Source organism: Mandrillus leucophaeus, unplaced genomic scaffold, assembly GCF_000951045.1.
Source record: "Mandrillus leucophaeus isolate KB7577 unplaced genomic scaffold, Mleu.le_1.0 Scaffold547, whole genome shotgun sequence".
Taxonomy (NCBI): domain Eukaryota; kingdom Metazoa; phylum Chordata; class Mammalia; order Primates; family Cercopithecidae; genus Mandrillus; species Mandrillus leucophaeus.
The window spans coordinates 30,515-45,135 of record NW_012105886.1 but is presented as its reverse complement, the minus strand read 5'-3'; the positions used below and the strand labels follow the sequence as shown (position 1 = coordinate 45,135).

Genomic DNA, 14,621 nt, shown 5'->3' with positions numbered 1-14,621 from the left:
CAGAGAATAAAGCCATGTTGAAACTCACTACGATTCCTTGAGTGTTCTTTCAGCTGCCCACCACTCATCCACCCACTGCCCTCGGTCCTCCGCTTGGGCTGGAACCCGACACTTGGTGTTGCACTTGATGTAGCAGGATACTGAGATTTAGAAGCAACAACACCCCTCTTGCCTGAGATTGGGATGATGTGGCTGAGACTGCCTTCCTAGCAGCCAAGTGGATTATTCAGCAGGTACAAGCCCTTTGGGTTCACATGCTCCAACTGCACTGTGGATTGGGCCCACACCTGTGCTGAGGTGACCAATGTTTCCAACTGTTGGATCTGTACCGCCCTTCCAGCAGCAGCTGTGGATGGTTTGCCCTGGCACATACATCCCACATCTGTAGAGAAGTGAACATGGTTGGAGACTTGAGGTCCCACGGCTGACGCCTGGAACACAATGCACAAGTTTTGGACAAAGGATGCTGCAAGACCCATGGCATGCTTGCCCCCTGGTTGGCCCATGGCATTTATGATGGATGGAGCTGGTCAGTGGGGGAACATGTAGTACCCCCAGCCCAGGCACTGTGGTGCATAGAGCAACATTGGAGTAATACCACTGTGGGATGGCTACCCATCATGGTCTGTATAAACATAACACAATGCTGTACCTTTATCCCGGATAATCAGCAGAACATAAAAGCAGCTCTGCAAGGGGTCTCATGGGAGATTAAGCCAGTCGAGGGCTTTACTGATGACCCCCTGCAGAGATGGTGGGCATCCCCAGGCTCTGGCCTATGCTGGGCCCTAATAGACATAAGTAGCATAGTTGAGATCCTAGTAGTGATCTGTTGCTCTCTGTATTGTTGTTGTGGACTATGGATTCAGGGCTCTGCCCCATGGGCATGTGTCCCTGCCCAGAGGACACCCTCAGCCTGGAGGGTGGAGTATAAGGGAAATGGCTGCGCTTTAGTCAGGAGTAGATTGAGGCAGCCTTCCAGCACAGCATGACTCAGCAGGTTTGGTGCGCAGGCGCGCAACCCCACACATTATGTAACCACACCACGTGAGGCACATTAGGTGATCACTCACATGAACTTGCGCTTGGCTTGGAGCCACTATTGTCTGTAAAAGGTATAACTATCCTGCTGATGCTGTACATATGGCTCATGCCTGGGCTTTTGCCCAGAGAGAGAGAGAATAAAGCCATGTCCAAAACTCCCTATGACTCCCTGAGTGTTCTTTCAGCTACCTGCCACTCATCAACCCACTCCCTTCAGTCTTCAGCTTGGGCTGGAACCTGACAGTTGGTGTGACAGGTGGCCCCAAAAAGAATTCAGATGAAACTTTTTGTACTAAAGCTTTATTTTCATCCCTTCATAATCTGCATAAGTCTTACATGATAATTCATTTGTAAATACCAAATTAAGTGGGCAAAAAAGCTCATGGCAATAGTCCAGGGTCTTTACTGCTAAGATTTGGGAAAATATTAGGGTGCTGGGATACTTTTTTTTCCATTCAGTAAACAATTCTTAAAGACCCTTAAAGAAGGTCCACCTATGTGATAGGCAACAAATTATAAGAGGGATATGGTTTGAAGTGTTTCTCTTTCCTCCTTGCAAGTCAGGGAGCTGGAAGGGTCAGCCATGTCTCATCTAGACCATGTGTTTGTCATGATCAAACCATGTTTATCTTAAGGTCTTTCAGAGAGAAGGATGGATTTCTAGCTGGTCTGTCAAAAAAGGGTTTGCTGGCTGAGTGTGGTGGTTCACGTCTGTAATCTCAGCACTTTGGGAGGCTGAGGCAGATGGATTGCTCGAGCTCAGGAGTTTGAGACTAGCCTTGACAACATGGCAAAACTTCATCTCCACAAAAAATACAAAAAAATTAGCCAGGCATGGTGGTACATACCTGTAGTCCCAGCTACTTGGGAGGCTGAGGCAGGAGGATTGCTTGAGCCCAGGAGGTAAAGGCTACAGTGAGCCATGATCACACTACTGCACTATAGCCTGGGCAACAAAGTAAGACTCTGTCTCACAAAAAAAAAAAAAAAAAGGTTTTCTAATTATGCTAGGAGCCTCATTCCAAAGAGTAACATCATTCATGCCCTGCAGTTTTTCCTGACGTGTAACACAATTTCCTGCAATTGAAATCACAAGACTTTATGCTGCCTTTGACCTGACAGGCCTGTTGAGACAAGGAAAACATAAACCTGATGGAACCTGACTCATCCCACGAACCTAGGCTCGTTAATACCTAAATTCAAAAACAATACAACTGTCATTCAGTCTTTGTAAAATGGCTGCTGTTGATTTACTTTATCTAGGCCTGAACTTTATTCCAGGACACTTTATAGGTTAAGAGAGAAGCCAAACACTTGCCAGTGATTACTCTTGAAGAAGCACTGGATGTGGAAGATGTGTTTTAATTTCCTCATATTCCCCCAAAGAGGCCAAGGCAGAGGTGTACCAAGGTCAGGGCTTAGGTGCATTCATTTAGTTTCAGTTGTTTTGAATTTCCCCAGGAAAGAACAGTCATTTTTTTACTTTATTTTTTATTTTCTTAGGCAGAATCTCACTCTTTCACCCAGGCTGGAGTGCAGTAGTGTGATCTCAGCTCACTGCAACCTCCGCCTCCTGGGTTCAAGCGATTCGTGCCTCAGCCTTCTAAGTAGCCGGGACTATAGGTGTGCACCAACAGGACTGGCTAATTTTCGTATTTTTAGTAGATACAGGGTCTCACCATGTTGCCCCGGCTGGTCTTGAATTCCTGACTGCAAGTGATTCGCCTGCCTCAGTCTCCCAGAGTGCTGGGATTGCAGGCACGCGCCACTACACCCGGCAGAGCAGTCATCTTGAGAGAGGACAGGCAGATATTCTTGAGTGCCTTGGCTGAAATCCAGCCCAGGCCAGTGGCACCCAGAACATGATGATCCCTGTTCACAGGAAGCCTATGGCCAAGAGGCCCAGACTTGGTAGTGATTAACAAAACATAGAAATTTTTCTTACCACCTCCAAGAACTCTATTCATGAATATCAGTGTATTAAATATATGGCCGAGTACAGTGGCTCCTGCCTATAATCCCAGCACTTTGGGAATCCCAGGCAGGAGGGGCACTTGAGCCCAGGAGTTCAAGACCAGCCTGGGCTACGTAGTGAGAGTCCCATCTCTAAAAATATATTAAAAAATAACTGAGCATGGTGGCCCATACCTGTGGTCCCAGCTACTCAGGACACTGAAATGGGAGGGTTGCTTGAGCCTGGGAAGTTGAGGCTGCGCTCCAGCCTGGGTGACAGGGTGAGACCCCCTCTCTCTCAAAAAAAAAAGAGAATAAAATATGAAGATTAGGTCAGGTGGGGTGGCTTATACCTATAATCCCAGGACTTTGGGAGACCAAGGTGGGCAGATCATTTGAGCCCAGAAGGTTAAGGCTGCCGTGAACTGTGATTGTGCTACTGTAATGTAGCCTAGTTGACAAAGAAAGCCCCTATCTCAAAAAAAAAGAAATAAAGTATGAAGATTGTAACACTTACTCTCTGCTTTGAATACTGCCAACAGATGATCTGAAATTAATTCTTCCACTGAAGATTCCAGCTTTCTTTCTCCATCAATTATCCAAGGAGTTTGTGGTAGATTCCTGGAGTATTTATTATACCTCCCTGAGAAAGAAACAATCAGGCAGCCTGGATGAAATGGAGTAATTAACATAACAGGATAAAAAGAGAAGCAACAACTATAAGGGCCAATATCCTAAGTGCTACGATATAAAACAAAGCCTATCCTTTACCTAACTAACAACTCAATTTGGAGACCTGGGACACAGACATGTAGAGAATTAAATAAAAACGTTTAAAGTAACAATAAAATAGATGAGTAAATATATGGTATGAATGGTGCATCAAATGAGTTTGAAAGGAATGCTCAATATATTTAATTTGATTGGCTGACTGAACAAATTATATAATATTATTAATGTACCAAGGATTAAAAAAAAAAAAAAAAACACAACCAAACTTGCTTTTACAACTGATGAATAAAGCTATAGTAAGGCAGGTAGCTTTCATTGCCCTAGGATAGGATATTATAGTCAGGGCTGAAGAGCAATTTCACTTCAGCCATTACTATAAAACAGTTGTAACTTTCGAACAAAAATTTGTCTGCCAGATTACCTTTAGGGAAAGTCAATGAACAATTTCTTTCCAGGGGAAGCCAAGTGTTTAGTCATTTTGGAGATAATAAATTGTTTTTTCAAGTTTGCTTTTATGTTATAAAACAGCCTCTGTCCTGCTGTTTTTCTCCAAACCAGTTTTGGGTCACTGCAGCTACCCATATTTCTACTTGGCCATCTCTGATGAAAACTATTAAAACCTAGGAAGTGTCATTTCCTTTTGGCATGGCATTTAAAATAACTGATCTCCTAAGTGATCCTTTAGAATGCCCACAAAACCTAAAATAAGTTTGGCTATTGATTCTACTTCTCAAGAGAGTAAACTTATTAGAATCTAATAACAGCAATAAGAATAAAATAGAACAGGAGTCAGTTGAGTTTTCAGAAAGGAGAGTACGTTCACAGTGTATGTATATTCTAGACTAAATATTTTACCAGCCACAAAAACAGCACCATGAGCACATTCAATTTCAAGAACAGTGCATACAGCCTTTGGTGAGTTTGGAGGACAAGGAAACTGCCTGCAAAACAAAATAAATTTTATAGCTATTTTCCAGACATAATATTGAATCACAAAACTTAGATGAATCAGCATCGTCTGAGACATACACAGAGCCCAAGTCTCTCGCTAACTTTTAGTTTCAGAACAATAAAGGTCTTGCAGGCCTGTGGAGTAACAATTTTAACATATGAGAGTGGCAGTAAGTAAATAAGGGCTCTGCTGCTACCTTTCACCCTTGGGAGGCCTTATCTTCCTAGGCAAAAACTGCAATTACTCTTGCACCAACCTAATACTTTCCAATAGTCTCAAGATTTGAGGGAAAAATCCATACAAAGGAAGTGGAAGCCCCGTCAGGCTCTTTAACCATTTTGCTATCCATGGTCATGTGCAGTTTACTGCTGACTCTACCCCCCTTATCACATCATTGTTTGAAATGTATTGAAGGATCTTCTGGAAAGAAAACTACAGCAATATTTTATTTAATAAAATGAATGTACCAAGAATTAAAATGTAAGGTTTATTGCATTTATTTTATTTTACCATATTTTAACAAGTGAGGAAACTCATGAGCCTTCCTCTCCCTTTTCTGGAGATGAACGATACTAGGAAATACAGGACTAAGGATGTAATGGGCGTAGCACTGGGCTAGAATGTCAGGAAATCTGGCTCCAGATCTACTCTATTACTAGCTTAGGCAAGTCAACTCCCTCTTTGGACACAATACCCTCTTCTAAAAGATCAAGAAGTTAGACCTGATTTGGCTGGGCACAGTGGCTCACGCCTGTAATCCCAGCACTTTGGGAGGACGAGGCGGTTGGATCACCTGAGGTCAGGAGTTCAAGACCTGCCTGGTCAACATGGCGAAACCCTGTCTCTACTAAAAATACAAAAAATTAGCCGGGCAGTGGTGGTGCATGCCTATAATCCCAGCTACTTGGGAGGCTGAGGCAGGAGAATCACTAGAACCCAAGAGGCAGAGGTTGCAGTGAGCCGAGATTGCTCCACTGCACTCCAGCCTGGGCAACAAAGGTGAAACTCCATCTCAAAAAATAAACAAATATATATTTTTAAAAGACGTTACACTTGATATTAATTTGACAAACATTTACTGAACACCACTATATGCCAGGTACTGCATCGGGGTTGGAGAGATAACAATGACTAAGACACAATCCTGGCCCCTGAAATGTATCATCTTGTTTCAGAGATAATCCAGCTTATCTCTAACATTCCCTTTATTCTAAAATTTCATGACGCTTCTTTGTTTCTATACTTCTACTTACTTAAGGAAATCCTCTTCTTTTATCTTATTCAAGGCTTTCATAACTGCCATTCTAGTGAATACAGACTATATAGGGTAAAATGAGAAGAAAAGACATTTTATTATCCAGACAAGAAAACGTCAGATGTGAAACATAGAACATGGTTGGAGAAATTGTATCATTTCATTACATCATTTCATATACTTAACATGGAGAAATACTTAAGCTTTTTAAGAAAATAAATAAAACTTAAGCATTCATGTCAGTTCTGCAACTGGCACACCTCTATAACCCTTCTCTTCAATCTGGTCTATGTCTATAATAACAGGTAGATCCAGCAGAACAGGTCTTCTTCACCACACTGTCCCACTTCTCTCAAATTATGGTATAATTCAAATACAAAAAAATGATGACATTGTAGGAAGTGTGATTTAATTTTTTTTTCCCTTGACTTCAACAGGAATTTAGATTGACTCAGCTACCTTTTCTTTCCTACATCCCTTCAGAGGTCACAGTATGTAATTTAGGAGTTGGCTGCCAGGGTAAGGGGTAAAGCAGAGTCAACCTGCTGGCCCTGGCATCTAGCAACTCAGTCTCACTCACCAGCCACAGAATAAGCAAATCCACTGTACTGAACAGAAGGGCATCTACAACAAATGTTCCACTTGGATTTTTTAAGATAAGAAAAGCCAAACTGCATGGCAGATATACTAGAACTAATTAGTGCATATATACATGGCTTACTATGATAAATCACAATTATTTCTTCTGTTATGAGAAATCACATTTGACTGAAAAGGATTACAATGGAGGCAGCTCAACAGTTTATCACCAGTCAAAGGAATGATTTTTTCAAAATCATATTCTAGGGACCACCATGGCATTCTACAAGATACCATAGGGTTACAACTGAAATTAAGTGCCTGTTTGATAAGATATGAAATCTTAGGACTGAAAAAAAACTCAAAAGGTCATTCAATTTGCTCCCAGCCATGAGGCAAGCAAACTATACTTGAGTCTACAACTCCCACTGGCCAAATGGTGTGGTGTCTATGATGCTTTAACAAAAATCTCTTAATCCTATTACTTGATGCCTACTATTATATTTCCTCAAGGGTAAATAAAATAAAACTAGGTCTTCAATATAGATACATCTTACAGGTTATTTGGGCAGAGCTTCCCAACTGGCGTGGCAAAGCAGTGGACTATGGTTGTGCCAAGATGTTGATCTCTTTAGTTCAGAAGGGCTGCTGGGCAGGGCCTCAGACAGTGGAAACCCCAGTCCTGTTGCTGCCAATCTGAAGCAACTCCATCCTGTTACGCTCAGGGTGCTGAACAAACATGGTAATATTTTAGATGTGCCATGATAAGAGAAAAGTAGGGAGGCGCTGCTCTCAGCTTGGTCTGCATTTCTAATTATTTCTGCGCAGGGCATTAGGCAAATGTTACAAACTTCTTTCCCCCAGTTCTAAAAGGCCCAGCAATTAGTCAAAGCAAGAGGCAAAGCCAACAGATGTATATTTGACAATGAGCTTATGTTCTTTTTAACAATCACAGCAACAAAATGAATGTAAGTAAAACTGTAGGAATGCCTAAGTCTGTGTACGAAACCACCTACGAAACTGACGCATGAAAGATGACCAATATCGCACCACATCATTCTATCCTGACATGATACGAGCTAAGAGTGTATGTTAACTAACTTGTCCATTAACATGAAGATTAGCTAACATTAAGATGATAAGGAAGAGTTTGAATAAAACACCCTTTCTGCAAATATAGCCAGAAAGAGGCCATGTTAATTCAGGACTGTCCTAAATAAAACAACTTACTTTGGATTATATATTGTAAACCTCAATTTCTGGAAAATGGGTATCAGCTGAAAGTTTGGAATGCTACTGACACTTACCATTGATTTTCCCAGATGATGTAATTTGGGGTATTAAAATCTAAACGTCGAATTTAATAAGTAATAGTAATATCACCGAAACATTGATTCTAAATTTAACACCGTCAGGGGAACAATCTAGACACTGACACAAACATGAGGATGTTTGTGTGCTACAACTTCCTAGCCGGAGGTGAAGGTTGAAAAAGTTGAAAAAAAAATAAAAACTAATGTAGCAAATGGAAATATTTAAAGACTGATTCTTAGTATAATAGAGTTGCCATGTTTCTAATGCATATCCTTTTTGTTGGAAATTTGGATATTCAGCTCAGACAAAACTCACTCAAGAGTAAGAAGCAGGAACCTTTCCTTACCTGTTTGTTTTTGGCTGGCTTAAAACAATCTGGGCATATCGCAGCTCTAAAATAAAATTCAAGTTAATGTAAAAGGTTGAGTTTATTTTGGGGTAGATATAATTCAAATATATTTAATACAAAATGGCTGCTAAACTCAGGACATCAGGAGCAGACAAAATGAGTCCCTGTAGGAGCTACGTCGGTTTGCCCAGGAACCTATGTTCAAGGACACGTTTTACTTTATTTTTTGAGGGCACATTTTAAACCTACTAAGACATAACAAGTTCTGAAATGCTTATTAGGAAGCATTTCCTACGCTTATGAGAAGCAATACTATTTTCATGAAAACCAAACAGCATTAACAATTTTACACCACTGACGTTGTTTACATGGCAACTTACAGGAAGTGGCAATCCTCAACTGTTTCTGGGTGAGCAAAGACCACACTCACTTCAAACAAGCTCTAAAAATTATAAAGACAGTTTAAAAATGAGCAAAAGGAAACTAACATCTAACAACTTATGAATGGAAATAGAAATTAATTCTCAAACATTGGCTCAGAAAAGAATGACCAGAAAAACTGGAAATACTACTGCTCTCAAATCAACTTGTTCACAGGGCAGCTGTAAAGGAAATGGTTTTTGTTTTTTTTTTTAACTTCTAAAACTCAGTCATTAGTGATCCTACCAAAAAAGTTTTAAAATAAATTTGTATGCTTTTTGGACAAATGTGTAAATTAGGTGTGAAGATGAATGAGAATTTACAGAATTGAAAATAAATAATAATGCAAAGAAATGAAGAATTATTCTGCCAATACTATGATTTAAATTATTAGCAAGGCAAAAAACATACATTCAGATCCCTAAAAACCGTATGAAGCTTTTTTTAAAGTGCTCAAACGTCTTAATGTATTTGTAATTTTTTTGTTTTATTTCAAAAATTGTACACTTAAATCATAAAATGATCAAATACAAGGTAGTTTTTCAATCCCACTCCACTGAAGCAGAACCATTAACAATTTGATGTTTTTTCTAGACATTTTTGTGAATATAAATGTATATGTATTATTTTTTAAGACATGCTTTTGAAAAATTGCTTTAATATTATATCATGGAAATCTTTTCAACTCTAGGGACTGTCAGACATTTAAGCTGTAGAAAATTTTTCTGTAACAACAACAACAAAAAATGCTACAGTAAACATCCTTGTACACCAAAAAAGCATGATTTTATACTTTTACCTCCATGGAGAATACACAAAATTCCATATGGGGGAAGTGTGTGGGGGGAGAATAGCTAAAAATGCCATACTATGTTACAATTTTGTCTTTATATTTACTGAGTTCATTGGATAGTTAGTAGACCTATTAGCTACTCTAGAATCACAATAATGAATAGCTGTTTTTTTGTTTTGTTTTGTTTTTTTTTTGCTCCTTATTCTAATCTATACAATAATTAAAGTGAACAACGCATTCCTTTTATTCAGGGAAACTTCACTCAACCCACATCTTTTGTTTTCTATTTTCTGTTCTCACTTATATGACATGTAAAATTATTTGTGCTTCAAAACTGAAATTTGAGGTAAAAATATTTTGCATTAATGACTTCTCTAACTTCCAAAATAGTTTCATTACCTCATTTCCTCTTCATGCTATCTGAGAAGTGGTTTTATTCTCTATTCTCTCAATATTCAGTTTACAGAACAGAGCATATTCTTACAGAAGGAAATATTACTGCATAATTCAGAATGGTTTTGAAAAACTGTTTAGCTTTAGTAGGCGGTTTTGTGATTTTATTTGAATAGGGGTGTATCTGATATTCAGGGAATTTCCTTCTAGCAAAATGATGAAACAATGAGGCCATAATATTAAAACCTAATTTAAGATGACCTTCCTGTTTTCACATCTGGAAGCCTGTTGAGTCTTCCCTGAAATTCAATCCATTTCAGAGACTGAAGTAAGGTCTGCTCTGGAAAAGGGAAATGTTCTGCTTTCAAAGGCAGTTACTGCCTAAAAGTAAACAGGGGGATTTGAGATACCAACAAGGTAGGATTGAGCCCATACTCATTGTAGTTGAATAGGTTCTGTCCATGCATTTGAAAACAAGACTAGCCACAGATAAACCAAAATTAAATAGTCCAGAGTTGACTCTACATTTGCTTGCAGTTATTTATATGTTGCTTTGCATCAAGTCTGTTCCTCCAATTGAACTATAAATACATTAAAGGCAAAGATTCATTTCTAACCTTTTAAGGTCAATTAGGGCACCTGGTACCTTTATAAGTGTCTTAGGTCATAAAGAAGTTTTAGGGAAAAAAAAAAGAAATGCTTTGACTTCAATTTAAGACTATCAGAATTTAACATTTGAAAAGCTTAAAAATCCTTCACTGGATTATTTAAAAAGAAGTTTTTTTGGCTAACCAAAACCCTGCCATATAATTAAGCAAAACTAGTAAAATCAGAGAATAAAATTAACAATGCTGTTGACCCGATACCTTTCCATCAATGGGAACACCCAGTTCCTCTGAAAACAGGGGGTGAGTTATCCATTTGTAGGCTTCTTTTAGCTGAACTATATCATCTCTTCCCAGCGACAGACTCTGTTTTCTGGATAACATAAAAATTAATTCACTGACATGAAAAACTTTACTTTTTCTATTAAAGGCAAGAATTTATGCAATTATTTTTAAAATATTGATTGAGTGCCTAGTATGTACCAGGCAGTATTCTACACATTAAATAGAAAGCAGAGAACAAAGCAGACAAAAATTCCTCACCTCATGGATCTTATACTCTAGTGGAATCATGGAATTACTTTTTTAAAGGCATATAACACAATTTTTAAAGCTTCAAAGTCAAAAGCACACTATTGGGTTTTTCTGAGCTAGAATTGCCAGATTCCAGGATTTGGAATACATCAGAAGACAGAAAGATGGGATAGAGATGATTGTTTGCTGCTCACAAACTATAAACTGTGTATTACAATAATCACATCCACATTTTAATGCTTGCTTTTCCTCTCTTGTTGAAAATGGGGCTTACTTTTGGGAAATCAACATAAAAGTTGTACTTTTTAAAAAACTTTACTGATGAAGAAGAAATATTAAATCCTAAAGTATCAATGTTCTGAAATGCTCATCAATGTATTATCAGATAAATAGCTGAATAAAAATTTGACATTCCCCCAAAATATACTCAGGAGACAATAAATAGGTTTTGGGAAGTCCCTTTTATAAATTCTAGCTTTAGTTTGTAACCTAAAATTGTGATAGAAAGGAACTTGAGATAAAAGGGATGAAAAACATGGTGTGGTATTATTAAAACTCCTCTACTCTGCTGAGAACACTGGGATATTACTAACAAACTAACAAGCCCACATCATTCAAATAATTAAAACTTCAAACCAGCCTTATGGCTATTTATAGGACTGCTTTTAATGAAAGAGATGTAAGGGCCAACTTATGCATCACCCCTTTTAATGCCCAATTTTCACTGATAGAAATTACTCCTTATAGGCAACATCCATTGTTATTTAAGACCAAAAGACACTACTAACTACAGGTCAAAAACAAAAAGGAATTAAGCTAATGGCTGAATGTAGTTGATCAGAAAAAAAAAAAAAGAATATGCAGATCACTGTTCCTCTAAAAATGCAAAATATGAAATAGTTGACCCAAAAAAAAAAAGAAAGAAAGAAATAGTTGATCTACCCATTCTGTATCCAGCTGAGAATATAACTGGTTACAGAGATAGCTTTTGTATGCTTTGGGATTGTGATTTAACAATGAAATACCCAGATAAACTCTACATCTGACAAATAATCAAATTATTTCTCTATATTCAAGAACTTATCCAAATACTGTGTGAGCTTCATAAATTGTTCCTAAATTCTCTGAATATCAGAAAGATTTCAGGTATTTTAAAAGACTATCCTGACATTGTGTCAACAGTTCAACTATTTAATATTTGCACAAAATAGCATCACAGTTGAAAGTAAATAATATATGAAAATACATTTTAAAGAATAAACGTTTGAAACAGAAAACACAAGAATGGAAACTATTTTTTAAATTGTTTAGATTCTGGAAAGTCCAAAGGGTTGTTACAAAAGCCAATCCCAAAAGTGAATTAAAACATTATTTAAGAAAACCGGTGTTTTAAATCCTTCACAGTCTTTGACATATATTTAATGCATTTGAGTCTAGTTTAAAAACTTCAACTATAGGTAATTTTTCCCTCCAGATTATAAAGCCAGAGGAAAGGGTTAACAGACAGCTTGGAAACCTCATCCTTATATATAAAGCAAATATAATACTTAAAATGCCAGATCTCCAATCTGAAAGTTACATGGGGCTAATAACTTTCCTAATACAATTTGGGCTAAATATTTTCATAGAGGTCCCTAGCATATACCAGATTGTCCTTTTAGAGGGATTAGTACTCATTAAAGTAAATTCAGTCCCCATTTCATACTTAGGAACTACACTTCTCTGTCTCTTCTCTGTCAGATAAGTGCTTATGAGGGTGTCAGTTGCAATCACTTTTGCTGTAGATACAACACAACCACCATTCTAGAGAAAAGATGAACCAGAATATGCAAGGCAATTAATTTTTTTTGTAAATTCCCTAAATCAATTCTTTAACAGCAATTCCTCCACAATCTTTTCAACCCAGAATGAACTAGGGACACTGAAGGAAAAAAACCAGTGACCTGTGTTTCTTTCTGTTCCATTATCCCTATATCAATCAGAATCTTTAGGAAGAACTAAACTTAGTTTAAAATCCTTTGATAAGAAATAAAAACAAGCCAGGAGCGGTGGCTCACGCCTGTAATCTCAGCACTTTGGGAGGCCGAGGCATGTGGATCACCTGAGGTCAGGAGTTAGAGACCAGCCTGGCCAACATGGTGAAACTCTGGGTCTACTAAAAATACAAAAAATTAACCAGGCATGGGCACTTGCCTGTAATCCCAAGACAGGTGGGAGGCTGAGGCAGGAGAATCGCTTGAACCTCGGAGGCAGAGGTTGCAATTAGCTGAGATTGCACCACTGCACTCGAGCCTGGGCAACAGGGGAGAAAATACATCTTAAAAAAAAAAACCGAAATAGAAACAGTAACTCATTAGCAACATGGATATAAATTGAAAACATTTAGAAAAACGCATGCTCTGACTATGCTAGCAAATTTCTAAAAACATAGGATCAAGTTTTACTGTTACACCAGAATCTAAACCATTTGAGACTAATTTAATAAAACCTAACGAAACCCCCAAACCTTATGTAGTTATTACCCTTTTGAAAATGCAGATATATAACACAAAACAAACAAAAAAGCCAAATTAATTATTTTTCTATAAGTCACTTAACCAAGTATGAGATTCTAAAATAGAAATTTATACTTCTTCCTGGATTTTTCTCTCCAGAGTATACAGGTACTGCCAATAGTCACATGGCCCTTTTTTGTACTGGTATTTTTTAGTTTCAAACTCCAAAATATTCTGGAGAATTAAAAAAAAAAATTTTTTTTTTTGAGACGGAGTCTCGCTCTGTCGCCCAGGCTGGAGTGCAGTGGCGCAATCTCGGCTCACTGCAAGCTCCGCCTCCCGGGTTCACGCCATTTTCCTGCCTCAGCCTGCCATGTAGCTGGGACTACAAGCGCCCGCCACCGCACCCGGCTAATTTTTTGTATTTTTAGTAGAGACGGGGTTTCACCGTGTTAGCCAGGATGGTCTTGATCTCCTGACCTCATCGTGATCTGCCTGTCTCGGCCTCCCAAAGTGCTGGGATTACAGGTGTGAGCCATCGCGCCCGGCCAAAAAAATTTTTTTAAACTCAGTTGGGAATCAAATCCTGATTTGAAGGAGGCAATTTAGAGACTTTATCAAACTTACTGTGAATATTCATATGTTTTGTTGCAGAAATATCAGTATGTTTGATTATGTAGTACCACCCCAGAGCCTGGGGGGGAGGAAGGAATGATATACATGATCTTTAACATCATATCACATTTTAAAAATCCAAAAATTTTATATTTCAAAACATCTTTGGCCTCTAAGTGTTTCAGATAAAGGATTGTGAATCTATGTTTTCTATGTCTTACCTATGTGTAAACTCATTGTTGTTCCGCCAGTTATTCACTTTCTATCTTTTATGACATAGCTTTATAGTTTAGTTTCTAAGACCAATATAAAATTTATTTTTAGGCTGTGCGCAGTGGCTCATGCCTGTAATCCCAGTACTTTGGGAGGCCGAGGCAGGTAAATCACCTGAGGTCAGGGGTTCAACACCAGCCTGGACTGTAACATGGTGAAACCCCATCTTACTAAAAATACAAAAATTAGCCAGGCATGGTGGCAGGCTCCTGTAATCCCAGTTACTAGGGAGGCTGAGGCAGGAGAATCGCTTGAACCAGCGAGGTGGAGGTTGCAGTGAACTGAGATCACACCACTGCACTCCAGCCTGGGTGA

General features: G+C 38.5%; 1 protein-coding gene across 1 annotated transcript in view; it reads right to left on the bottom strand.

The window, feature by feature from the left end:
- The window catches only part of LOC105552208 (putative tRNA pseudouridine synthase Pus10), a 36,937-nt gene that overhangs the window by 20,144 nt on the left and 2,172 nt on the right, over nt 1-14,621 (bottom strand). The window contains exons 3-8 of the mRNA XM_011997801.1: nt 10,651-10,762; nt 8,559-8,620; nt 8,176-8,221; nt 5,935-5,999; nt 4,585-4,670; nt 3,515-3,640 (exon numbers count right to left, since the gene is read on the bottom strand). Of these exons, the coding sequence (XP_011853191.1) occupies nt 3,515-3,640; nt 4,585-4,670; nt 5,935-5,999; nt 8,176-8,221; nt 8,559-8,620; nt 10,651-10,762 (497 nt within the window). The remainder of the gene's footprint in view (nt 1-3,514; nt 3,641-4,584; nt 4,671-5,934; nt 6,000-8,175; nt 8,222-8,558; nt 8,621-10,650; nt 10,763-14,621) is intronic.